The 25,322-nt window shown below is 40.6% G+C and overlaps 1 protein-coding gene across 4 annotated transcripts in view; it reads left to right on the top strand.

Annotated features, from left to right (window-relative positions):
- GRM8 (glutamate metabotropic receptor 8) overlaps positions 1–25,322 on the top strand; it is a 487,038-nt gene that overhangs the window by 408,322 nt on the left and 53,394 nt on the right. For 3 of the 4 annotated variants that reach the window (XM_048836886.2, XM_048836885.2, XM_048836887.2), the window contains exon 9: positions 17,345–18,280. The exons of the other annotated variant lie outside the window; for it this stretch is intronic. In XM_048836886.2, coding sequence (XP_048692843.1) covers positions 17,345–18,280 — 936 coding nt within the window. The remainder of the gene's footprint in view (positions 1–17,344; positions 18,281–25,322) is intronic. 4 annotated transcript variants of the gene reach the window in all.

Raw genomic sequence — 25,322 nt, 5'->3', positions numbered from 1 at the left:
GTCCCAGAAAATTATTATTATTACCAGCGCCTACCTTTTAAACCAAGAGGGTGTTAGTTCAAGAGCTTTTGTTGCTCACTTAGCTGTTTCCCTCTCACATGAGGAGAGAAGCAGGCTCTTATGTAATCAGGTCCCAAGCCATTCAGTTTAAAACCAACAATTTCTACCTGGGAGCTAATAGGCAAACAGTGCAGATTATGGTGCAGTGATATGATGCGCTCCCGTGTAAAATGTCCATGATGTGTCCCACTTTATAAGTGTGCAGCTACCATGAGTTTCATTGCTTACGATTGAAGGACTGGGCCCTGGGGGTGAAATCCTGCTCCACGGCAGTTATAAGCAAATTCCATTGACTTCAGTAGGGCCAGGATTCCATCGTAAGCGTTTAGGGGTGTGAGAGATATACATCCACCGACTCACATTAATTCCTTTCTGTTCACTACATTTTCTTCCTCCACTCTAGTCTCCCTTTTAACTCTAGTTTTCTTCTTTCATCAAAATCATTTTTTATTATGAACATAAGATAAGCAGCACTCCAATATAGCTTTATTAATCCTAGTGGATACTGAGCGCAAGGGAAGTGGAGAGGATAAGAGTCTTTCTGATCAGAACAGAAGCTAATATGCTGTGTACAGTGTTTTTTGGTTTCTGGTGTTTATTTTTTGAGAAATTGTTGCTCATGTTTTAAGAGTTTAAATAATTGGTTTCTTTGAATTATGAAAGCTGCATGTCACCAGCAATGTGTTTCCAGTGATCACAGAAAAATTTTAATGCATGGTTCTTAGGGCTTGCCAGCCTGCCACACACATAATTATCAAACCTGCAAATATTTGACATTTGCTGGGTTTCTGTGTCTATTTTATGAAGCCCCATTCTCAAATGCTTGCTTCAGTGTGAAGTTATCAGACTAATCAGGTTTCACTACAAATGTGCAAGCCATAACTCTGGAAATGTTCACTCCAAACTTGGCCAAGGTTTGCCAGAAGTTCCAATGAGAACTAGGTAATGTACTTCCCTGCTTTCTTTTCTCCAGACTCTTCCTCCCAGTTTATGCTGGAGCGGTGGGGCAATTACTTTACATTGCCAAAATCTAGCTTGAATACCAAGAAGCAGCAGAAAACAACCTTCAAAGTAATATCTCAAGGGGTCAAAATATGAATAAAATAAAATAAAAAAGTAATATAAGCCTCATTGATCTGGAGTCTTCTCCTGGTGGTTCTCTATCTAGGCATCTCACCCCTTCCCCTTAATTTCTCTGGGTGGTTACCCTCTCCTGTTTGTTCACTCTCCTTAGTAGTTACTTACCCTTCTTTGCCTTCTTGGTAGCTGTTCTCATCTTTGGCAACACCTATCTTCCTGATAGCAGTTTTGACCTCCTTTTCCCTTTCCCTGGCCACTCCTCCTCGTTCTTGACTTTCTTCTCTATGCCATTACTGCCTGATCCTAATATTTCTTCACTCCTTCTCCTACCACTTTGATGCACCTATGAGCATTGGGGAAACTGAAACCAATCCACATCCCTGTTGATCACAGGAGGAAGAGCAGGCAGTGGTTAGGGCATGTCATAAATATAAAGGGAAGGGTAAACCCCTTTAATATCCCTCCTGGCCAGGGAAAAGCTCCTTTCACCTGTAAAGGGTTAAGAAGCTAAAGGTAACCTCACTGGCACCTGACCAAAATGACCAATGAGGAGACAAGATACTTTCAAAAGCTGGGAGGAGGGAGAGAAACAAAGGGTCTGTGTCTCTGTCTATATGTTGTTTCTGCTGGGGATAGACCAGGAATGGAGTCTTAGAACTTTTAGTAAGTAATCTAGCTAGGTATGTGTTAGATTATGATTTCTTTAAATGGCTGAGAAAAGAACTGTGCTGAATAGAATAACTATTTCTGTCTGTGTATCTTTTTTGTAACTTAAGGTTTTGCCTAGAGGGCTTCTCTATGTTTTAAATCTAATTACCCTGTAAGGTATCTACCATCCTGATTTTACAGGGGGAATTTCTTTATTTCTATTTACTCCTATTTCTATTAAAAGTCTTCTTGTAAGAAACCTGAATGCTTTTTCATTGTTCTCAGATCCAAGGGTTTGGGTCTGTGATCACCTATGCAAATTCGTGAGGCTTTTTATCCAACATTTCCCTGGAAAGGGGGGGTGCAAGTGTTGGGAGGATTGTTCATTGTTCTTAAGATCCAAGGGTCTGGGTCTGTAGTCACCTAGGCAAATTGGTGAGGCTTTTTACCAAACCTTGTCCAGAAAGTGGGGTGCAAGGTTTGGTAAGTTCCCTTTTTAAGCTCTGTCCTGGAAGTCATGACTTTTTTTGGCAAAACTGGGCATTTGTTCCATTTAGTCTTGCTCTGGGGGGGCACGGAGCAATGTTCAGGCAAGAGCAAACAGGACAAATGTCCAGTTTTGCCAAAAAAGTTGTGGCATCCGTGATGTCAGCTCCAGCGAGTGGTGACACCAGCCCCAGGCAGCAGGACTCAGGCAAACTGCGATGCCAAGTATCTCAGCTCAGGCAAGCATCAACACAAGGGCTTAGGCCAGCACCTGAACATTGACCATCTTTTACCCTGTGTCTCGTTTTCAGCACAGGGAAATACGGTCAACCTAGAAATCTATAAAATCATGAATGGTATGAAAAGAGTAAGTTGGGAATTATTATTTACCCCCTTCACATAACACAAGAACTGAGGGATCAACTGCTGAAATTAACAGACAGCAGGTTTAAATAAACAAAAGCAAGTACTTCACTCAGCACACAGAGAACCTCTGAAACTCATTGCCATTGGATGTTATGAAGCCCAAAATTATAACTGGGTTGAAAAAAGAATTAAATAAGTTCATGGAGGATAGGTCCATCACCGTCGATTAGCCAAGAGATTCAGGGATGCAAGTCCATGCCCTGGGTTTCCCTAAATTTCCAACTACCAGAGGGTGGAACAAGACGACAGGGGATGGATCACGCAAAATTGTCCTGTTCTGTTCATCCTCTTTGAAACATCTGGCACTGGCTGCTGTCAGAAGACAGGATCCGGGGTAGATGGAACATTGGTGTGGCCCAATGTGGTCATTCTGATGAAGAGTCATGCCTACTTTTTCCTGTAGTCCATTATAACTTCTAGGAAAAAAGTTATCTTTCACAGGTTATTTTCAACAAAATGAGTTGCCTTTTGAGTTGCTGATTTCTAAGCAAGGGTTTCAAACACAATGGAAATACAGTGTCAAGTGGAATGCATGAGAATATATTCATTGTATACTTGCAGGCAGTTATTTTGCTGTGGGAGGAATGAATATAGAGATTTTTTCACCCACATAAATGTAACTTTAAAACAAACAGCAACAAAGGAAAAACAACTAGCAGGAGCATTTAGTACTTTAACATGATGTAAAGCATATTATTTTTTCTAACTGATGGATCTATTGAAAAGATTAAGCCACACAAATACCAACAACCAAAAACAATTTACCCCTTATATCCTCTAGTAACATGCCATATAGCTGATGAATATATGTGTCAAATGAATACACTCAATTATCATTCTGATTCGATATCATAGAATTATAGAATATCAGGGTTGGAAGGGACCTCAGGAGGTCATCTAGTCCAACCCCCTGCTCGAAGCAGGACCAATCCCCAACTAAATCATCCCAGCCAGGGCTTTGTCAAGCCTGACCTTAAAAATATCTAAGGAAGGAGATTCCACAACCTCCCTAGGTAACGCATTTCAGTTTTTCACCCCCTCCTAGTGACAAAGTTTTTCCTAATATCCAACCTAAACCTCCCCCACTGCAACTTGAGACCATTACTCCTTGTTCTGTCATCTGCTACCACTGAGAACAGTCTAGAGCCATCCTCTTTGGAACCCCCTTTCAGGTAGTTGAAAGCAGCTATCAAATCCCCCCTCATTCTTCTCTTCTGCAGACTAAACAATCCCAGTTCCCTCATCCTCTCCTCATAAGTCATGTGTTCCAGTCCCCTAATCCTTTTTGTTGCCCTCTGCTGGACTCCTTCCAATTTTTCCACATCCTTCTTGTAGTGTGGGGCCCAAAACTGGACACAGTACTCCAGATGAGGCCTCACCAATGTCGAATAGAGGGGGACAATCACGTCCCTCGATCTGCTGGCAATGCTCCTACTTATACATCCCAAAATGCCATTGGCCTTCTTGGCAACAAGGGCACACTGTTGACTCATATTCAGCTTCTCGTCCACTGTAACCCCTAGGTCCTTTTCTGCAGAACTGCTGCCTAACCATTCGGTCCCTAGTCTGTAGCAGTGCATTGGATTCTTCCGTCCTACATGCAGGACTCTGCACTTGTCCTTGTTGAACCTCTTCAGATTTCTTTTGGCCCAATCCTCTAATTTGTCTAGGGCCCTCTGTATCCTATCCCTACCCTCCAGCGTATCTACCTCTCCTTCCAGTTTAGTGTCATCTGCAAACTTGCTGAGGGTGCAATCCACACCATCCTCCAGATCATTTTTGAAGATATTGAACAAAACCGGCCCGAGGACCGACCCTTGGGGCACTCCACTTGATACCGGCTGCCAACTAGTGAGCCATTGATCACTACTCGTTGAGCCTGATAATCTAGCCAACTTTCTATCCACCTTATCTTCCATTCATCCAGCCCAGACTTCTTTAACTTGCTGGCAAGAATACTGTGGGAGACCGTGTCAAAAGCTTTGCTAAAGTCAAGGAACAACACATCCACGGCTTTCCCTTCATCCACAGAGCCAGTTATCTTGTCATAGAAGGCAATTAGATTAGTCAGGCGTGACTTGCCCTTGGTGAATCCATGCTGACTGTTCCTGATCACTTTCCTCTCCTCTAAGTGCTTCAGAATTGATTCCTTGAGGACCTCTTCCATGATTTTTCCAGGGACTGAGGTGAGGCTGACTGGCCTATAGTTCCCAGGATCCTCCTTCTTCCCTTTTTTAAAGATGGGCACTACATTAGCCTTTTTCCAGTCGTCCGGGACCTCCCCCGATCACCATGAGTTTTCAAAGATAATGGCCAATGGCTCTGCAATCACATCCGCCAACTCCTTTAGCACTCTCAGATACAGCGCATCTGGCCCCGTGGACTTGTGCTCGTCCAGCTTTTCTAAATAGTCCCTAACCACCTCTTTCTCCACAGAGGGCTGGTCACCTCCTCCCCATGCTGTGCTGCCCAGTGCAGCAGTCTGGGAGCTGACCTTGTTTGTGAAGACAGAGGCAAAAAAAGCATTGAGTACATTAGCTTTTTCCACATCCTCTGTCACTAGGTTGCCTCCCTCATTCAGTAAGGGGCCCACACTTTCCTTGACTTTCTTCTTGTTGCTAACATACCTGAAGAAACCCTTCTTGTTACTCTTAACATCTCTTGCTAGCTGCAACTCTAGGTGTGATTTGGCCTTCCTGATTTCACTCCTGCATGCCCGAGCAATATTTTTATACTCTTCCCTGGTCATTTGTCCAATCTTCCACTTTTTGTAAGCTTCTTTTTTGTGTTTAAGATCAGCAAGGATTTCACTGTTAAGCCAAGCTGGTCGCCTGCCATATTTACTGTTCTTTCTACACATCAGGATGGTTTGTCCCTGTAACCTCAGTAAGGATTCTTTAAAATACAGCCAGCTCTCCTGGACTCCTTTACCCCTCAAGTTATTCTCCCAGGGGATCCTGTCCATCAGTTCCCTGGGGGAGTCAAAGTCTGCTTTTCTGAAGTCCAGGGTCTGTATTCTGCTGCTCTCCTTTCTTCCCTGTGTCAGGATCCTGAACTCGACCATCTCATGGTCATTGCCTCCCAGGTTGCCATCCACTTTAGCTTCCCCTCCTAATTCTTCCCGGTTTGTGAGCAGCAGGTCAAGAAGAGCTCTGCCCCTAATTGGTTCCTCCAGCACTTGCACCAGGAAATTGTCCCCTACATTTTCCAAAAAACTTCCTGGATTGTCTGTGAACTGCTGTATTGCTCTCCCAACAGATATCAGGGTGATTGAAGTCTTCCATGAGAACCAGGGTCTGCAATCTAGTAACTTCTGTGAGTAGCCGGAAGAAAGCCTTGTCCACCTCATCCCCCTGGTCTGGTGGTCTATAGCAGACTCCCACCATGACATCACCCTTGTTGCTCACACTTGTAAACTTAATCCAGAGACACTCAGGTTCTTCTGCAGTTTCATCCTTGAGCTCTGCGCAGTCATACTGCTCTCTTACATACAGTGCAACTCCCCCACCTTTTCTGCCCTGCCTGTCCTTCCTGAACAGTTTATATCCCTCTATGACAGTACTGCAGTCATGTGAGTTATCCCACCAAGTATCTATTATTCCAATCACATCATAATTCCTTGACTGTGCCAGGACTTCCAGTTCCTGTCAGCAGCTTCAATACCACAACTGTCCTTATCTACCCAAGCTGCTTTTGTGGTAATATTGGGAGAAATATTTCTTACACAAACTCATGTTTGTTGTTGTTGTTACATTTTTTTTCTGTTTATCAGTAAAAAAAAAAAGTGTGTGAAATTGGAGCATTTAAAATAATCAATGTTTATTTCAAAATTTCATGCACATTATTTTTACTCTATTGGAATGCTTGAGAAAGATTGAAAATCATTTTTGTTCTGAAAATACAGAAATAGTTTTGTAAAAAGACAAGATAACATGGTGGTCTCGAGAGGCCTTGGGGTCTAATGTATTAAACACACAACTGTGAGTCACGTTGTGCAGAATTACTCTATCCCTGTCAGGCTTTAATAGTACTTTGTTCTGATATAGAACTTTACAGATATTTTTTAGTCAAGTTGGTAGATGTTGTTATTTATATGGACACAGCAACAATAAGAGACAGACATCATAATATGGTTAAATGCAGAGGCCACAACTTTATTTAAAACTATTATCTACCTGAGGTTATCACCCCAAAGTACCCAGAAGGGTTGTTCCAATGCAGATGTCAATGGGCACCAATGGCTTTGGTGGATTATAAACCTGAGGGTTGGTTTGCAGGCCATGTTCCCTTGCACCCTCAGATCTTCCCAGTGAATTACCAAGCAAAATAAGATAAAACACACAAGTCTATGCCAGTAAGAAAACTGAATACAGGTAAAACCTCACCCACAAAGGTGTTCCAGTAAGCTTCCTTTTACAGACTAGTCTCCTTCTAGTCTGGATCCAGCAATCACTCACACCCCCTGTAGTTACTGTCCTTTGTACCAGTTTCTTTAAGGTATCCTTTGGGGTGGAGCTGCTACCTCTTGAGCCAGCTGAAGACCAAATAGAGGAGTCTCCCAGGGGTTTAAATAGACTTTCTCTTGTGGGTGGACACCCCTCCCTCCCACTGTGTAGAATCCAGCTACAAAATGGAGTTTTGGAGTCACATGGGCAAGTCACATGTCCATGCATGATTCAGAACTTACAGGCAGCAGCCATGGTTCACATGCTACCTTGAATGTCCTCAAGTAGTCTTCTTATGTGGATTAGAGCCTTCCAAGATCCATTGTCCGTTAAGTGTTTCTTGACTGGGCACTTAACTTGCAAATTCCTTTCTAAAGAAGCTGCCGAAATGCCTTACTAAGGTTACTTAAAATCAAACCAGTACAGAGCCAATATTCATAACTTTGAATACAAAAATGATACATGCATACAAATAGGATGAATAGATTCAGTAAATCATAACCTTTACAGAGATAGGTTACATGGCATATGTAGCATAAAATATATTCCAGTTAGGTCACATATACATTCATAAGCATATTTCCATAAAGCCTTATAGGGTTCAACATCACACTAGTATCACACAACCAGGCCTATTGACTGTCAGTCCTATACAAATTCCTTTAGAACACATTATTGTCAGTTCATCTTTCTGTATCTTTCTTCCCAAATAATGGGGATAATTGACCTACCTACATGTAATTGGGGATATCTTAAATCTTATATATTTTCAGGGTTTCAGATATGGTAAATATCATTGCCCCATCTTACAACTAGTGAAACTGAGAGGTAGTAGCGTCTGTCTACACTTTGAGCTGGAGGTGTAGACAAACTTGAGGAGACATACCCACACTAGTGCTGATTGAGCTAGTGTGCTTAAAAATACAGTGGCACAAGCGGACAAGCCACCCTGAGTACATGCCTAGCATTCCAGACGAGACTGTACTATGGGCAGCTAGTCTCTCCTGCAGCTTGTGCTGCCATGGCTACACTCTGTTTTTAAAATGCTAGCTCAGTCAGACCTACTGCAAGTATGCCTCCTTGAGCTGGAATATACAGCTGCAGCACAAAATGTAGATGTACCCATAGAGAGGTTCAGTGGTTTGCCTAGGAAGGATTGTGGTCTAGTGGGTTAAGAGGAGTCTTAATCTCTCATCCTGATTCTAACAGAGATTCAGTATGTAATGACTTAGCTTTTCCATGCCTCTCTTTTCCCTGATTTAAAATGGAGATAATGACATTTCTCACAACATTCCAAGCTGGTGCATTAGTGATAATTATATTTGATTCTGTTATTCAGAATCTTCATCCAGTCTGCTTCATTTAGGATTGGATTATTTTATAACTGATTGTAGTAAAGTAAAAAGAAAAGGAGTACTTGTGGCACCTTAGAGACTAACCAATTTATTTGAGCATGAGCTTTCGTGAGCTACAGCTCACTTGAAGTGAGCTGTAGCTCACGAAAGCTCATGCTCAAATAAATTGGTTAGTCTCTAAGGTGCCACAAGTACTCCTTTTCTTTTTGCGAATACAGACTAACACGGCTGTTACTCTGAAACCTGTAGTAAAGTAGAAGACCTTGTCAAGCTTTAGGCAGATGTCTAAACCTGGGCATCCAGGAAATGACAATCAATATTCAATGTGCAGGAAAACATCAGGCAGTGCGGTCAGGGGCTTACATTTCACAGCAAACATGATGAAGTTAGTAATGAAACTGACTTGACACTGCCATTGGCAAACCAGATTCCTGACAGTTTTTATCTCTGACTCTGTTTGCTTTCTGATGGATTGGTTGCCCTTGACTTGTTTCCTGTCTAAACATCCATAGTTAAATATTTGTAATTTCAGCCTGTAAGTACACCAGCCTGTCTTGGGAGCTATAAAAACTGGCTAGCAGGCCAAATCCAATGATCATCATATTTAGGCTTGTAATGAATAACATTCACTTTTGGTGAGTCAGTTTCAGTTTAATTTCTGAACGTAATGGTTCAAATTACTTGGTTGGACAAGGTACATGAGAGTTTAACTTGTACTTTGGGAGTTATAGATACGTTATAGAATGCAAAAGGCTAAATATTAGACTAAATTGTATTATATCATGCTGTTGTTTTGCTTCAGTGATGAACCTTTAGTCAGAAAAGACATAATTGTAGGGATCTGTGACAGAACTAAGCAAAACTCTTGGAAAGAGCTGTGGGTAACATTTTAGTTCTTGGTCATTTTTATAAATCAGGATTAGAATATGTTTTAAAAGCCATATTAACTGATACTCAGAAGTCTTGATGCTTCTGAAGAACTGAGTTGCCTGACTCTAAATGAAAACATTAGCCTGTTTGTTCAATTAATGCCACCAGAATACACCATTTATATCCTAGAGAGATACTACTGATTGATGACTTCCTCTGTCTATAGCTAGTATTATTCAGCTCATTACAGCATTATCCTTAAAGAAATATCTTTCTGTTATTGAATTGTCATTGAGTAAATATCAGGTTCTGAACTAATGTTTTAAAAAGTTGAAATACAAGGTAATTTCCTAATGATAAGTTATAATATTATATATCTTGAAGCAATTTTATGGGCCTTGCAATAATATTTAGTTAGAGCCCTGATGAACACCTATAAAACCATGATTTATTCTTCAGATTCTGTCCTTCCCAGGAAAGTCAGTGGGGTTGCCCCAGCAATAAGATCAATCTGTTTCTCTCTCTCTCTCTCTCTCTCTCTCTCTCTCTCTCTCTCTCGTCCAGGTTCTGATATTGTCATTGGTTACTGTAATATTTGAGGGAGGGCAGAATTTGGCCCTCCCTCAAATACTATTGTCATTAATAATGGAAAGTCTGCTTCAAAAAACCTGTTATGGAACCTATTAAGAACATTAATGGTTGGTCTGCTTTAGTGTCTAAGAGCACTGCTAATTAAATTAGTTGCTGAGTAGCTAAAGGAACGTAGGTGCTGGATTGCGAATATGCCTGCTGTATGCTGTACTGCGGCATGTACAGATCATGCCTTGTATTAACCCAGCTCTCCCAGCGTTATTTTTTAGTTTTGTTATTAGAGGTTAAAGAACAAATATAGTTGTACTGTTCATAAAAGGCTGGCACTATTTACTCAGCGTTGTTATGAAACGGCATTCAGTCTATGTTATATATATCAGTTAGCTGATATAATGAGTTTTAGGGCTGTAAATCTGAACAAATTACAACTCCATCAGGCATACATCTCCTACATAGTTGATTTTTATGATGGTTATTCCGGATTAAATAGCAAGGAAGGCACATTCTCTCTGTCCGGACAAATTAGTGCTAAAACGAACAAATATTGTAATTTAAGGAAATTATTATAAACTCTGTTTTTGGTTATTATGCGGATAATCATTAAGAGAGTGGAAAATGGCAGCTCATCATCTAATGCCTTTTTTGCTAAGGGAACTTTAGACACATCTTGGTAGCACATAATTCCATCAAGGAGTTTGGTTTGAAAATTCAGAGGAGCCACTGAAATAAAATTGATAATCAGGTTTAAACTATTACCAATAATAAAATCTGAGCTAGCCTATTCTGTACTCACCTAACCTGGGCAACAGATTAGGATGGATTTAAAATAGTAATTTGCCTGGTTTTGTGCTGATGTTGTAGTTGAGAGCACAAAGAAGCTGGCACACACAAACGTAAGTAACAAAAATGAGCCTACCAGAAATAAAGTTTACCAAGGACTATCAAATAATCTGAGTGACCTCAGCCAGCTTTAGCAGAGTCTGAGCAACAGAAGGTCTGCCTCTTGTTCACCCTGGGTAAAATAGTCCCAGAAGTGATACAATAATTATTATTTTTTCTTACTGGGACTTTCTCTTCTTTCTCCTCTCTCCTATCTTATTTTTGTCTTATTTTTATTTTTATTCTTCTAAACCAAGTTTTTAAAAAATAGGTGTGTAAAGTTAAGCTCCTAAATCACTTTTTGTGAGATTTTTAAAGGCATTTAGGCATCTAAAAATGCAGATAGGACCCATGAGGGAGTTTCCAAAGCACCCAAGCATGTAAGGAGACTAACTTGCATTTAAATCAATGAATTGAATTAAATGTATTCCATTAGGCACTTTTGAAAATTCTGCCCCTAAATCCATATTTACACACCAACATAAATGACCTGATTACCAAAAGTGCTGAGCATCCAGCAGCTCCCTTTGACTTCAGTGGAAGTTATGGACATTCAACACTTCTGAAAATTAGACCATTTATTTTAGTGCCTCAGTGTGGATTTAGGAACCTAGCTTTAGGCAAACAATTGTGAAAGTCTTGTCCCATGTCTTCTTCCCTCTCCTTTTCGTATCTTACTATCCTTTCTTATAACCAGTGGGTCTCCAGTTAAATTCAGAGAAAAATGCAATCCTGTCAATTTACGGGTTGATTATGCCTTGAGATTTGGGGTGCTTAATCCATTTTTATATTGTTCACTTTATGTTAGAAAAACTGCAAGGGCTTTTGAGAGTGTTGTAAAAGACTCTGGCCATTGTGAAATGTACTGAGTTACTTCAATACATTCATATTAAGTAAAATAAAGTTTTTAAAACATATGAAGTGCATAGCATACTGGAAGTTTATAGGTACGTGGGGGTTCAGCTAGATGACCTACAGCAACATGTCTTTCCAGTCTTTAATTTATGTGAGTTGGATTGCCGCTTCCCTTTCTGCGAGTAAAGGGGACCTCTAGCAGGTCTGGGGACACCAAAGAAAAGTAACGCTTGCTCTGTGGTATCATCCTGCTCTCACTCTGCCTCCATGGGAGTGGTCTCTGAGTGATCTGCAGGGATCCCTAGCAGTGGAGGTTGGGGGAAGAGGGTGGTAGAGTGGGATGGAGCAAAGCTGGGGGAACAGTTGCTTTCTGCAGCATTGTACCCTTCCCCAGACCCAAAGGAATATCCAAGTATAGAAGAAGTGCTGAATGTGAAACTCTGTGAAGGGAAAACAACTTTGAAGATTACTGGGTGTCCTTGGATTTAGAAAGCCCAGTTGCTTACTACTTCTTCTTTCTCCTAAGGTTTAATGATGCAATGAAAATCCCATAAGCAGGGACTCACAGAATTTCCTGTCTGCTAGGGACCTTTTTTCCATGTCTGGGGCAATCTGGATCTATGAATCTAATAATCAGATTAGCCTTAAAAAAAATTGGGAGAAATAAAGTGAAATAGGGGAATAAAACATTCCAACCCACCTCAAATATTGAATATTTCCTATTTTTACATACATTTTCTGAGCCTTGAAAGATCACTCTGTTTTAGATAATTCTAGGCTTAGAAGACTAAAATGAAAAGGAGTACTTGTGGCACCTTAGAGACTAACCACTTTATTTGAGCATGAGCTTTCGTGAGCTACAGCTCAGTGAGCTGTAGCTCACGAAAGCTCATGCTCAAATAAATTGGTTAGTCTCTAAGGTGCCACAAGTACTCCTTTTCTTTTTGCGAATACAGACTAACACGGCTGTTACTCTGAAACAAGACTAAAATGATTACTTTTTTTTTTAAAAAAAATAAGAAGCAAGTTTGCTCTTCTGGGAAGTTTTTCCAATATTTGTAACGTTATATTGTCATAATATGAATTATGTGGTACATATTTTGTGTGCCAGATCTACTGGAATGAAAACTATAATGTGAATCATTACTACTGACCTTCTCAAGATGGGCATTTATTACCTCTGTTGTCACTGGATCATGTAACTTGTGAGACATTCAAGTGTTTTTACCAACCACAAGAGTTTTGAGGGACATTCAAGAACAAATACTGCATAGTAGTAGATTAAAATAAACCATGCCCATTTTGCCTAGTTGAACAAGAGAAACACTCAGAAGTACCCGAGTGATTTATATAATATGAATGATGTATTTGTATGCCCCCCCATTACCTTACTATTATGTAAGAACATTAGAATGGCCCTACTGGGTCAGACCAAAGGTCCATCTAGCCCAGTATCCTGTCTTCTGACAGTGGCCAGTGCCAGGTGCCCTAAAAGGAATGAACAGAACAGATAATCATCAAGTGATCCATCTCCTGTCACTCATTCCCAGCTTCTGGCAAACAGAGGCTAGAGACACCATTTTTGGCCCATCCTGGCTCATAGCCATTGATGGACCTATCCTCCATGAATATATCTAGTTCTTTTTTGAACCCTGTTATGGTCTTGGCCTTCAGAACATCCTCTGGCAAGGAGTTTCACAGGTTGACTGTGCATTGTGTGAAGAAAAACTTTCTTTTATTTGTTTTAAACCTGCTGCCTATTAATTTCATTTGGTGACCCCTTGTTCTTGTATTTTGAGAAGGAGTAAACAACATTTTCTTATCTACTTTCTCTACACCAGTCATGATTTTATAGACTTCAATCATATCTCCCCTTAGCCGTCTCTTTTCCAAGCTGAAAAGACCCAGTCTTATTAATCTCTCCTCATATGGAAGCCATTCCATACTCCTAATCATTTTTGTTGCCGTTTTCTGAACCTTTTCCAATTCTAATATATCTTTTTTGCGATGGGGCGCCACATCTGCACACAGTATTCAAGACGTCGGCGTACCATGGATTTATATAGAGGCAACATGATATTTTCTGTCCTATTATCTATCCCTTTCTTAATTATTCCCAGCATTCTGATCGCTTTTTTGACTGTTGTTACACATAGAGTTGATGTTTTCAGAGAGCTATCCACAATGACTCCAAGATCTCTTTCGTGAGTGGTAACAGCTAATTTGGACTCCATCATTTTATATGTATAGTTGGAATTATGCTTTCCAATGTGCATTACTTTGCATTTATCAGCATTAAATTTAATCTGCCATTTTGTTGACCAGTCACCCAGTTTTGAGAGATCCTTTTGTAGCTCTTTGCAGTCTCCCTGGGTCTTAACTACTTTTAGTAATTTTGTATCATCTACAACACCTCACTGTTTACCCCCTTTTTCAGATCATTTATGATTATGTTGAATAGTACTGGTCCCAGTACAGACACCTGGGGGACACCACTATTTACTTCCCTCCATTCTTAAAACTGACCATTTATACCTACCCTTTGTTTCCTATCTTTTAACCCGTTACCAATCCATGAAAGCACCTTCCCTTATCCCGTGGCAGCTTATTTTGCATAAGAGCCTTTGGTGAGGGACATGGTCAAAGGCTTTCTAAAAATCTAAGTACACTATATCCACTGGATCTCCTTGGTCCACATGCTTGTTGACCCCTCAAAGAATTCTACCCACAGTCTTTAATGTATTTATCTTCATAGCACCGATGTGAGGGAAAAGTGCTAATACTGTACTTATCATTCAGAATCATAGCAACACTTTTCCTTCATTCCTATTGGATGAATTAGGTTGCTCAAAATAGTATGATTGCTGGTCTTGAGAATCAAGAGGACTGTAGAATAGCTTAAGACTCCACGGTTATGTCTACTCTGTGATAAAACACCCATGGCTGGCCCATGTTGGTTGGCATATGTCAGCTGACTCAGACTCGTGTGGCTCGGGCTGTGGGGCTATAACACTGCAGTGTAGACGTTTGGGCTTGGCCTACAGCCCAGGCTCTGGGACTCTCCCCACTTTTGGGGTCCCAGAACCCGGGTTCCAACCTGAGCCCAAAGGACTACACTGCAATTTTACAGCCCTGTAGCCTAAGCCTCATTACCTAAGTTCCCTCTAAGCTGCACAGCTGCCTATTAAGCCCCACGCAAGGGCTCAGGACTGTGGTGGAGAAAGATGCCTCTCCCCCAGCACGGACCTGCCATGGTGGGGAGAGGCACCTCTTTCTGCCAGCCCCAGCAGGGACCTGCCGTGACGGGGGAGGTGCCTCTCCCCACCGTGCCCCAGCATGTACCTGCCACAGCCAGGGGAGAGGTGCCTCTCCCCTTGCCAGCCCAGGTGCTTCTGTGGGGAGAAAGAGCTGGGGGGAGTCCTCTCTCCCTGCTGTAGCCCCTGGGCAGCCTGCATCCCAAACCCCTCATCCCCAGCCCCACTCCAGAACCTGCACCCCCAGGCAGAGCCCTCACCTCCTCCCTGCACCCCAAACCTCTGCCCCAGTCCTGAGTCCCTCACCCTCCCCACCGCACCCAAATCCTCTGCTTTTGTCCTGAGCCCCCCTCCCACACTCCAAACCCCTTGGCCCCACCCCCACCACATGAATTTTGTTATGTGCACCAATATGGAGGTGATGTGTGACATAACAAAATTCATTCCATACATGTGTGGGAAAAATTAGAGGGAACACTGCTCATGACCTTGAGTAAGCTGACACTAGGGTTGCAAAGCATCCAGTTTTTGATCAGAACACCCAGTCAAAAAGGGCCACTGGTGGCTCTGGTCAGCACTGCTGACCGGGATGTTAAAAGTCCAGTCAGCAGCGCAGTGGGGCTGAGGCAGGCTGGGGCTGCAGCTCCCATTGGCCAGGATGTGGTGGGGCAGGGCCTCAGAGAAGGGGCAGGGCAGGAGGCTGGGCCAAGCGTGTTTGGTTTTGTGCAATTAGAAAGCTGGCAACCCTAGCTGACACAGTTTAGCTACAGCTGTTTTATTCCAGTGTAGACATACTCCTATAGACTTGAGTGAGCTTTGCATCAGGCCCTTAGACCCAGATCATCAAAGATATTTAAGTACCTAAACTCCCATTGATTGTAATGGGAGTTAGATGCCGAAATCCCTTTGAAGATTTAGGCCTTAGAGACTTGACTTTATGAGTGTGTTTATGTTTGACACATCATTATAATTGGGCACTTTTGCTGTGAAGAATAAAATGAACCAGAAGGTCACCTATGGCACAGAAGAAGGGAATGGAGGCTCCACTGTCACGTCAACATGGCTGTATGGTTGGTGCTTGGCTGCTTGGAGGCAGGGGAGTGGGGCTGTGAAGCAGCTGCCTTACATGGTGTGCTGCTCTCTGAAATTTGTGGTAACACTGCTGGAACTGCTAAGGCCAAAATGATCACCTTTGCCAACCTGGCCTTACTCTGTCCTCTGCCAGTGGGAGGTGAAAACACCCATGCCACACAAAGGTTTATTATTGCTGTTTTATTTATAAATCCAGAACTGTGCTAGGCACTTTACAGGCAAGGATCAAGACACAGTCCCTGCACTTAAGAGCTTACAATCTAATTAAATAATGTACACATGAAGGATGGGGCATGGATGCAGCACAAAGAAAAGGGCCAGATTCTGCCATACTTGCAATAATACCTTATTCTGTAAGTAGCTCTATTTAAAGCAGTGGGATCCCTTGTGGAACAAAATGCTACTCAACCTGCGTAAAGGTGGCAGAATCTGGGCCAAGATGCAGAAGTTAAGCAAGAATCTTGTTAGATCTGTTAGTTTTCTTTATAGATTTTATTTTATTTTTTGTGGGGGAGACTTCCTATTTTGTTATATGTCATTGTGGAGAGATCCAGGATTGATGGCCCCTTTGAAACAAGGTTGCACTGCGTGTATGAATTTTAAACTATAAAAAAAAATTGGAATTTTTAAACCAGGAGGACTGAAGTGCAGCTGTGACATCTCTTTAAATTATTAATTATATTGTGGTGTATACACATTTTTACCTACTAGAAGTGGGAAAAAAAGATATTCTTATGCATTTTGAGCAAAAGTTGAAGGATGAAAACATATGAACAGATAACAGGTTCTTCTTGGAAGAGATAGCATTATGTCTAAATGGAAGTGGATCCTTCCCTGGTCCTTTTTATTCTGTCAGAGTTGATGCATGGAGATTTTAATCTGTCCTTTTGCTGTACCAGAAATTAATTCAAAACCCACATCATCCACATTTCCTAATTAAATGTTGGAATACTACTGGTATTTATACTTGCATGTGATTAGTTTATACACTTCTTTCTGTAGGACATTTTGCCTTTAAACTAGCCTGGAGTCAATAAATCTCTTTACAGATGTCAATTTGGTCGGCAGTAAAGAGGTAAATAGAAACAAATGACACTCATCAAGCCCATGGCATGAATGATTTATTGGGCACGATCATTTAACACTTTCATAAAGTCAATATAAGGGAAAGAAACAGGTTGCTTATTATGGTAAACTGTATTTGTACTGTCAGCAAACCATGATTTATAACAAACCTGTGGCCAGGATTAGGATATTATAAATGAAGGAAAATGGAAGGCTCATTAATTTTTTATACCCATAGGTAGAAGACATGCAGTGGGCTAACAGAGATCATACACATCCAGCTTCTGTTTGCAGCCTGCCCTGTAAACCTGGGGAAAGAAAGAAAACAGTAAAAGGAGTGCCTTGCTGTTGGCACTGTGAACGCTGTGAAGGGTACCATTATCAAGTGGATGAGCTCACCTGTGAACTGTGCCCATTTAATAAGCGACCAAATGCCAACCGCACAGATTGCCAGCTTATCCCAATAATCAAACTGGAGTGGCATTCTCCCTGGGCCATCGTGCCTGTGTTCATAGCTATTCTCGGAATTATTGCAACCACCTTTGTCATCGTGACATTTGTCCGCTACAATGATACACCCATCGTCAGAGCATCGGGCCGCGAACTCAGCTATGTGCTATTGACTGGGATTTTTCTCTGTTACTCTATCACTTTTTTAATGATCGCCGCTCCGGACACAGTGATCTGCTCATTTCGACGGCTCTTTTTAGGACTCGGCATGTGCTTCAGTTACTCTGCCTTGCTCACAAAAACTAATAGAATCCACAGAATATTTGAGCAAGGTAAAAAATCTGTCACAGCTCCAAAGTTTATTAGCCCAGCTTCCCAGTTGGTGATCACTTTCAGCCTCATATCCATGCAGCTTCTTGGAGTCTTCATCTGGTTTGCTGTTGATCCACCACATATCGTAGTAGACTATGGAGAGCAGAGGACACTAGATCCTGAAAATGCCAGGGGAGTTCTCAAATGTGACATTTCTGATCTTTCTCTCATTTGTTCCCTTGGATACAGTATTCTCTTGATGGTCACATGCACTGTGTATGCTATTAAAACAAGAGGGGTTCCAGAGACCTTCAATGAAGCAAAACCCATTGGATTTACTATGTACACCACCTGCATAATTTGGTTAGCTTTTATTCCAATCTTTTTTGGTACTGCGCAGTCCACAGAGAAGGTAAGTGACAATAAAATTAAGAATCAAATGTTAACCTGCCTTTTTCCATTACAATATTTGTAACATTACATGAATTCAGTCTTATAAATTACTAATTCTGAATGTGAACACAAATTGCTAGAATATTAAGAAATGGAAGGTAATGGCATGTGTCTTTGGAGAGGTACATTTCCTGGGATTTGTAACAAGATCTGGGATCTGATTATGACATGACTGCCATAACTGCCATGATTGCCAAAATGACCAAGTTATTTTCTGGATACATCTTTTCCTTAAATGACTGCTTCCACTAATGGGTGTTGTTATTATTCATGATGCTCCAGTCTGTTATACAAAATGCTTGCTGCCTAGCACAGAACTGATGTAAATAGATATATTTCAAAACTCCACCGAGATCTACTTACACTTGTCAAAAATAATGAAGAAGAATGTTTGGGTAGAATGAAAGTCATTACCTTTACCTGTCAGCCACACATACAAATAAATAAATAAATAAATACAAATATGGAGAGAAAAATACCCAGTAAATTGAATATTTATCTCATTTAAAACTTTACATAAGGGCTCAGTTAATTAATTAATAGCGCCTTGAGGAAATTACAGGTTTCAGAGTAGCAGCTGTGTTAGTGAGCTGTAGCTCACGAAAGCTTATGCTCAAATAAATTTGTTAGTCTCTAAGGTGCCACAAGTCCTCCTTTTCTTTTTGAGGAAATTAGGCTCAGGAAAATGAGCTCTTTTGATGAGAGATTCAGTCTAACATGTTCAGAGGTCAGTTCTTCCTTGTTCAGTTGACAAGATCCTTTCGTAATATCAGTCAGCGAGAACCATATACCATATCTCAGACATTTAACTCTCTCTCTCTTGCTTCTAATGGGAAGACAGAGACACATGTCAGCTATGTGAGTTTGTCTCCAGCTGACATTGGGAAAGATGGCAAATCTGCCAGGAAAGAGCAATAAAACACAGATCAATCGCCAAGACGGTTTGGAAAATCTTGAAAAGCAGAAATGTAGGGTATGAATCTCTGAACCAGAGCCTCCCCCCACTCCCATTCCTAATGGGTGATTTTTTTAAAAAATATTTTTTAAATTATCCAAAATATTTTTTCAGAAAATGGACTACAGAATCTATCCCCATTAATGTATATGCAAAACGGCCACATGCTTTCGGCTGGCATAACCCCCTTGGCTTCAAAATTCAAAAAGTGGTAATGTGTGACTAAATAAAACACCTGCTGATTCAGTCATAAAAGTTTTCAGGGGGAGCAGAGCTCATTAGTATGATCTTTTTCATTTCCATAGATCAATGTGGTTTTCACCTAGATTTCTTAAAAAAAAAAAAAAAAAGTACTAAGCACACTCACTGCTGAATAGGTCAGGCTGCCACAAAGCCAAGATCTGTGACCTGTCATGACTTGCATAGCCTTGTTCAGAATGAAAGGCCATTAATATTTTATGGAGAATTAAACCCTAAGGTAGTGGCACAGCATAGGTGAAGTAAGTAAAGCTGAAGAATTCTGACACTTATAATTGGAACAGGGAAATACTTTTAGCTGATAATCGTATGTGTGAACAGAGTTTAAATGCTGATGCTTTTATGTATAGGTTTAAGTCAGTAAAAACTTGTGTGGCTAGGGATGCAATACTTATTATTTGAAAGAGAATGTTTTACCATTCAGGGCATGCTGAGTTTAGCAAGGCATGGTATTTGTGACTAAACACATGTATTTCTGGATAATGGAAAATGCTATTGGCCGGTGGTTCCGCAATGACTTTTAATTTACACAATAGGTTCTCATTTATTTGACGCAAGAGATAACACGCTCTCCACTTCGAAAGAAGAGAATAATAAACCCCTCTGTTTGGTTTCTTATGTGAACTCCCAAAGTGGACAAATGAACATAACTAAATCTCCTGGGTTCTGGCACTAAACTCTGTTATTTAGTTGTTGCATTTTTAAAAAAAATGATCAGTTATTCTTGTTCTTCATATAATGACTTTCAGGAGGGAAAAAACAAATTAAAATGTTAATACAGTAGTTTTGCAATTCAAATAATTCTTTCAGCCCTTCTGCTTCTTGTTGTAAATAAAAACATGTTTCCACACTGAGCCTTATGGACATCATCACAATAGCTCAAGCATGCATGCAATTAAATTATTTCTCTAAATGGGACAAAAATGTAATGATTAGTGCTCACACATATAATAAGTCTCTGAATATACTTAGGCAAAGTTACTTGTAGTTTTCTCAGTTAATATAGAACTTCTAAAGACGCATGTTCTAAGGAAAGCTAATACACTATAAAATCTGGTAATTGGAATTGCTTTTTGTACACCTATTTTTATCTGATAAGGAAATAATGGGATAAATTAAATGAAGTGGTGGTTTCTGAGATGCTCATCACCCTGGACCTTATCTGCAGTTGATTTTAGAGCCCTTATATTATTTGGCTATATGGCTTGAGCTTGTTCAAAGGGAATCTAGCTATAAATTGGGGAATTTAAAGGACAGAATAAGAGCAAGGGTTGCATTCTTGAAATGCTGAAGGGAATAAAATTGAGCAAGGCAGTCTTTACATCCCAAATCTATTCCCAACTGGTATTTTACAGCATCTGTATCTCTAGACATGTTCCTATTAATAATAATAATAATTAATAATTAATAATAAATCATAATAATAAATAGTTAAAACATCTCTGAAAGTGTTCTGGGGCACTGTCAGAACTGGGGCGTGAGCAGGAATCAGGGGCCTAGTGGCCTGAGCAGGAGTCTGAGCTGGAGTCAGAAGTCAGGAATTGGAGTCAAGGGTCAGAACCAGTTAACCTGGAGTGAGGCAAGACAGGCAAGGCTGGGTCCAAGACTGAAACAGGCCCAGAGCAGGGCTGCGGGCAAGGAGGCACAGGAGCTTTTGCAGCCATGGGATACACTTTGAGCAGTCACTGTGGTGCTATTGATGGTGGTGCTTCTACGGGGATTAAGAGCCGGTCTGCTGACTTTTCCAGCCAATCAGGCGGTGTAGCAATTCAGGCAGCCTACTACAGGCCAGCTGTACTGGGGCAGGTTGCCGAGAGACGGGCTCTGCTGCAGGCCCTGCTTCCTGATGGGCACTTCTTTGTCCCCTAAATGTTACTGATACCCACAACAAGCAGCAGAAACCAATATATTTTCTGGAAGGATCATATACACAATTGCCCATTCCAAGAACTAATGAGCACCCAATTTAGGTAGAAAATGTTTTAGTATCTCCTGTTGTTCTTCCACTCCCAAGATATTTATACTGATAAACAGAGAGACAAGGTAATTTAAACAGCTTGCTATTTGAAACTAACAGAAGGCCTGATCCAAAGTCAATTAATGTATGGAAAGATGCCCATTGACTTTCATGGTATTTGAAGAAATCCTAGAAGACATAAGAGTCCAGTGAGATTTTGGACAGGATGAAGCTGAGTTTGAATGTACAACTATTACAAAAACTTTGGACCCTGATTAATTAAGTCAACAATTAAGCACCGATGTTAATAGGACTCAAACACATGCCGAAAGTTAAGAATGTGGTTAAGTGTTTTGCTGAATTTGCTGCATCAGTGTCTTAATGAACAAGATGCTGGATTGGACTTTAGACATATGTAAGGGACACTGGAGATTGAGGAAAAGAAAAGGCTTATGTGGGTATTCAAGATTATAATTACTAGGCCAAATCCTCAGCTGGTGGAAATTAGCGTAACTTCACTGAAGTCAATAGGGCTAGGCTGATTACCCCCGCTCAGGTTCAGGCCCAACGTATGTAGTTTGTTATTAATAGTCCCATTATGATCGTTTTTCTACTCACCTTCCGGTTATCTGTAATTATGTAGGTGTAAAAATAAAACATAGTTGGGAGGATTTAGAAACATATGAGAAAAAAAAGTAAATTTAAAGTAGCAAATAAGCAAAGGCACAAAAAAACCTTCTGAACCTCCCTTCATCCTAGTCTGATGGTTTTTATAAATTTCCAGACACTTCAGTTATCTTGAATCTCAACAAGCAGAACATCAAACCAACATACATGCCTAAGAAAGCCTTTCTTCTGATTATTATTTCTGTAGCATTTCAGTTTGTGGTTGTTGCTACTCGTGGGATTCAAAAGATGTAGATGAGAACAGTATGCAGGTTTTGTTCATCAGCAGATTCCATCATCAGCCTAAGTGTAAGAGCAAAAAAGGGCAATGACTCTGCTGAGTATTTTTGGACTAATTTTCTCTTTCTTATTTTGTCACTTCATGATTATGCTGTTGTCTTCTACTATAAAAAAAAGGAAACCTACTAAAAGCATTGAAAGATATTTCGAAGCTATATGGGGATAATGGGAGAAAATTTACCTCAAGACATAAAACACTATATCCTTTGCACAGAAGTAAATGTCACTGAGGTGCTTGAAGTGGAAAGTGGCAAAACTGTACAAGATAGCATTCCAGCCTGCATATCCTTTGACCTCACATTTGCATGGCAGAGTGTTAAAGTACTGGGATTTTCTGAAATAGAGATCTCTTAAAATGTCATGATGGTTGGAATGCTGTAGAATAAAAAGTGAAGTTGGCTGAATGATTAAAACAGATGTTTTATGAACCACTGGGTAAAATTATGTTACAACGGCAGACTGCACAAGAATTGGCAGAGGATAAATGACTGTCTAAAATACATCTCTATTCAATGAAAAGATCTACTTAATTTCCTTGCATTACTTGTTTTACAAGTTTTGACAGGTGGATGAATCATGTTCATTCAGATAATGAAGATATAATTTATTATATTAGCCTAGTACTTTTCTGTTTTGAGTGAACATACGAATACTTGTTTTCCATTTTGCAAAAGAAAGGAGGCTGAACTTTTTGATAAGGAAAAAGGACCCATAGAAAACACTAAGTCATTCTCCCCCCTTCCTGTTCTTCTCCCCATTCTGGAAGCAGTGAAATAACCAAAAGGGGAAATTTAAAGAGACAGGAATATTTCAGCATATTTCCAAACTCTGCCTACAACTTTGATCTTTTCTCCAACAAGTGGAGTAAAGGCAAATTAAAAAGTATGGCATAAACAGATCATATGAGTGTTACAATACATCATTATTCTTGCGGCTTTACTAGTCTCACAGTTCTTAGGCTCTTGTACATAGACTCAAGGTGACTGAGGGAGCAATAGCTGGGAGTGGGTAGAGAACTTGCTGGTCACATAACATGGCTCTCCTATTTGTTACCAGCTGCTAAGTCACTTAAAAGAAGATACAAATACATCTGATCATTTCATAATACTAATTGTCCATGCAAACTGTTGCTGTACTTGTAATAAGGATATTATTCAATTTCCAATGGGAGGGAGAGGCGACCACAGGAGACTATCTGTTAAAATGTGGTCCAAACGATGAAAAAGCTTGAAAACTCTGGTGCAGGTAAATTCCCTCTGCTCCCCCTACATTTCTGGAGATGTTGGTCAAATTTTTTTCTTCTAATTTTTATTTCACTTACGATGAATTCAAAATGATTTGAAGGTGACATTAAGAAAACAAAATGTCTGATAATGCTTCAGACTTTGTTACTGAACCAGCCTGCACTGAGAGTTTTCTTCATCTCAAAGTATCATCCCCCTAGTTCAGATGATATTCAGAGATGTGTCTCTGAAGGTTGTCCATCATGTACACATCACAGCACCAAAGAAAGAAAGCAGATCTTGAGAAAAGGAACTCATCATGTTAACATTTATTTCATTTTGTTCATAATGTCTGTATTGAGTTTAATTGAATCCTTTGTTCCAGTGTAACAAACCACATAAGAATTCAGCTAGCGGTGATGAACACTTTTTTGGTAGACCCATCAGTGTACAGTGCTCGGGTGTGCACACTTAGCAGACTGTGGGATTGATATTCCTCTAACTTTCACTATTTTTGCTCCAGTTGAACTCAGTTGATTTCAGTGGCATTACTCTTGATTTGCACCAGTATAAGTGAGAAGAGAATCAGGCCCTAAGTTTTTTTATTGTTCCAAAAAGTGTTTTATTAATTAAATTAGTTCTTCAGTTTTAAACTTTTTCTAGTAATCTCAAATAAATCATGACATTTGATATCTTCAAAGGGCTGAGCAAGGGACCGTGTGTTTTTTACGATGCTCCAGGAGCAGAATGGGAACTACGGTCTGACTCAGAATCTAGGCTCCGTGAGGTCTGTGGGGGAAGTACCCTGCTCCAGGTCCATACCTGGAGCAGCACACTTCCCGCTATGTGTCAGACAGTGAAGTTCCCCTGTGCAGTTGTGGACCACTTCTGTCCACATGTTCAACTAGTGAATGCAGAAGTACTGCAAGGCTATTATCCCTTTCTTTCCCACCCACAATCCAGATAACCAGTGAAAGTCAGTAAGGGAGTGCTTATGCTCCATATGAACTTGGAACAGTTAAGTTTGCACCTGCAGTGTCCACAGTGGGAATTACAGAGTGGAACTTTGGTGTGCACTGCTGTTCACACGCTCTTCGTCCAAACTGTGGAGTGTAGACATATCCGTAGTGGGATGTATATGGTGCATAGGCCATGTGCTGGTCCTCTGCATAGACAAGAATTTCACCCTATCTGCATACACTCGAGGCCCTGATTCCTGTGCAGTATATATTATTCCTTTCACTGTGCTCTTTAAACGAATGGTGTGGTTTTCTTCAAGTCTTTGTTGATCAAAAGTGTGGAATTCACCTCAAATGACATCTTTTTGTCTTAGGCACCAGCTTCTCAGGTCTCTGCAGATAGCTTCTGAGAAAGCAGGGCTATTGGGGCAGCTTGAGGCTTGAGAAATTTTGTCTTTCAGAGGTGTTAAAAGCCCCCCCACCCCCAAAAGACAAAAGTTTTGCTGACGACAAGCGATGCTGTGGACATCTCCACCCTCATTTTATCTCTTCATAAGAGGGCTCCAAGGAAACTATTAAAACGTAAGCTTCATTGAGCCCAGTTACACTTTTTTTTTGTTTCTTGGAGGGTTGCCAAATATGGATTGGAACTACAGCCTCTTGGGCATTTTAAAGGCACAGAC

Source organism: Caretta caretta, chromosome 1 (assembly GCF_965140235.1).
Source record: "Caretta caretta isolate rCarCar2 chromosome 1, rCarCar1.hap1, whole genome shotgun sequence".
In the NCBI taxonomy this organism is placed as follows: Eukaryota; Metazoa; Chordata; order Testudines; family Cheloniidae; genus Caretta; species Caretta caretta.
The sequence above is the reverse complement of the archived record's forward strand: the minus strand, read 5'-3'. Positions and strand labels throughout refer to the sequence as shown.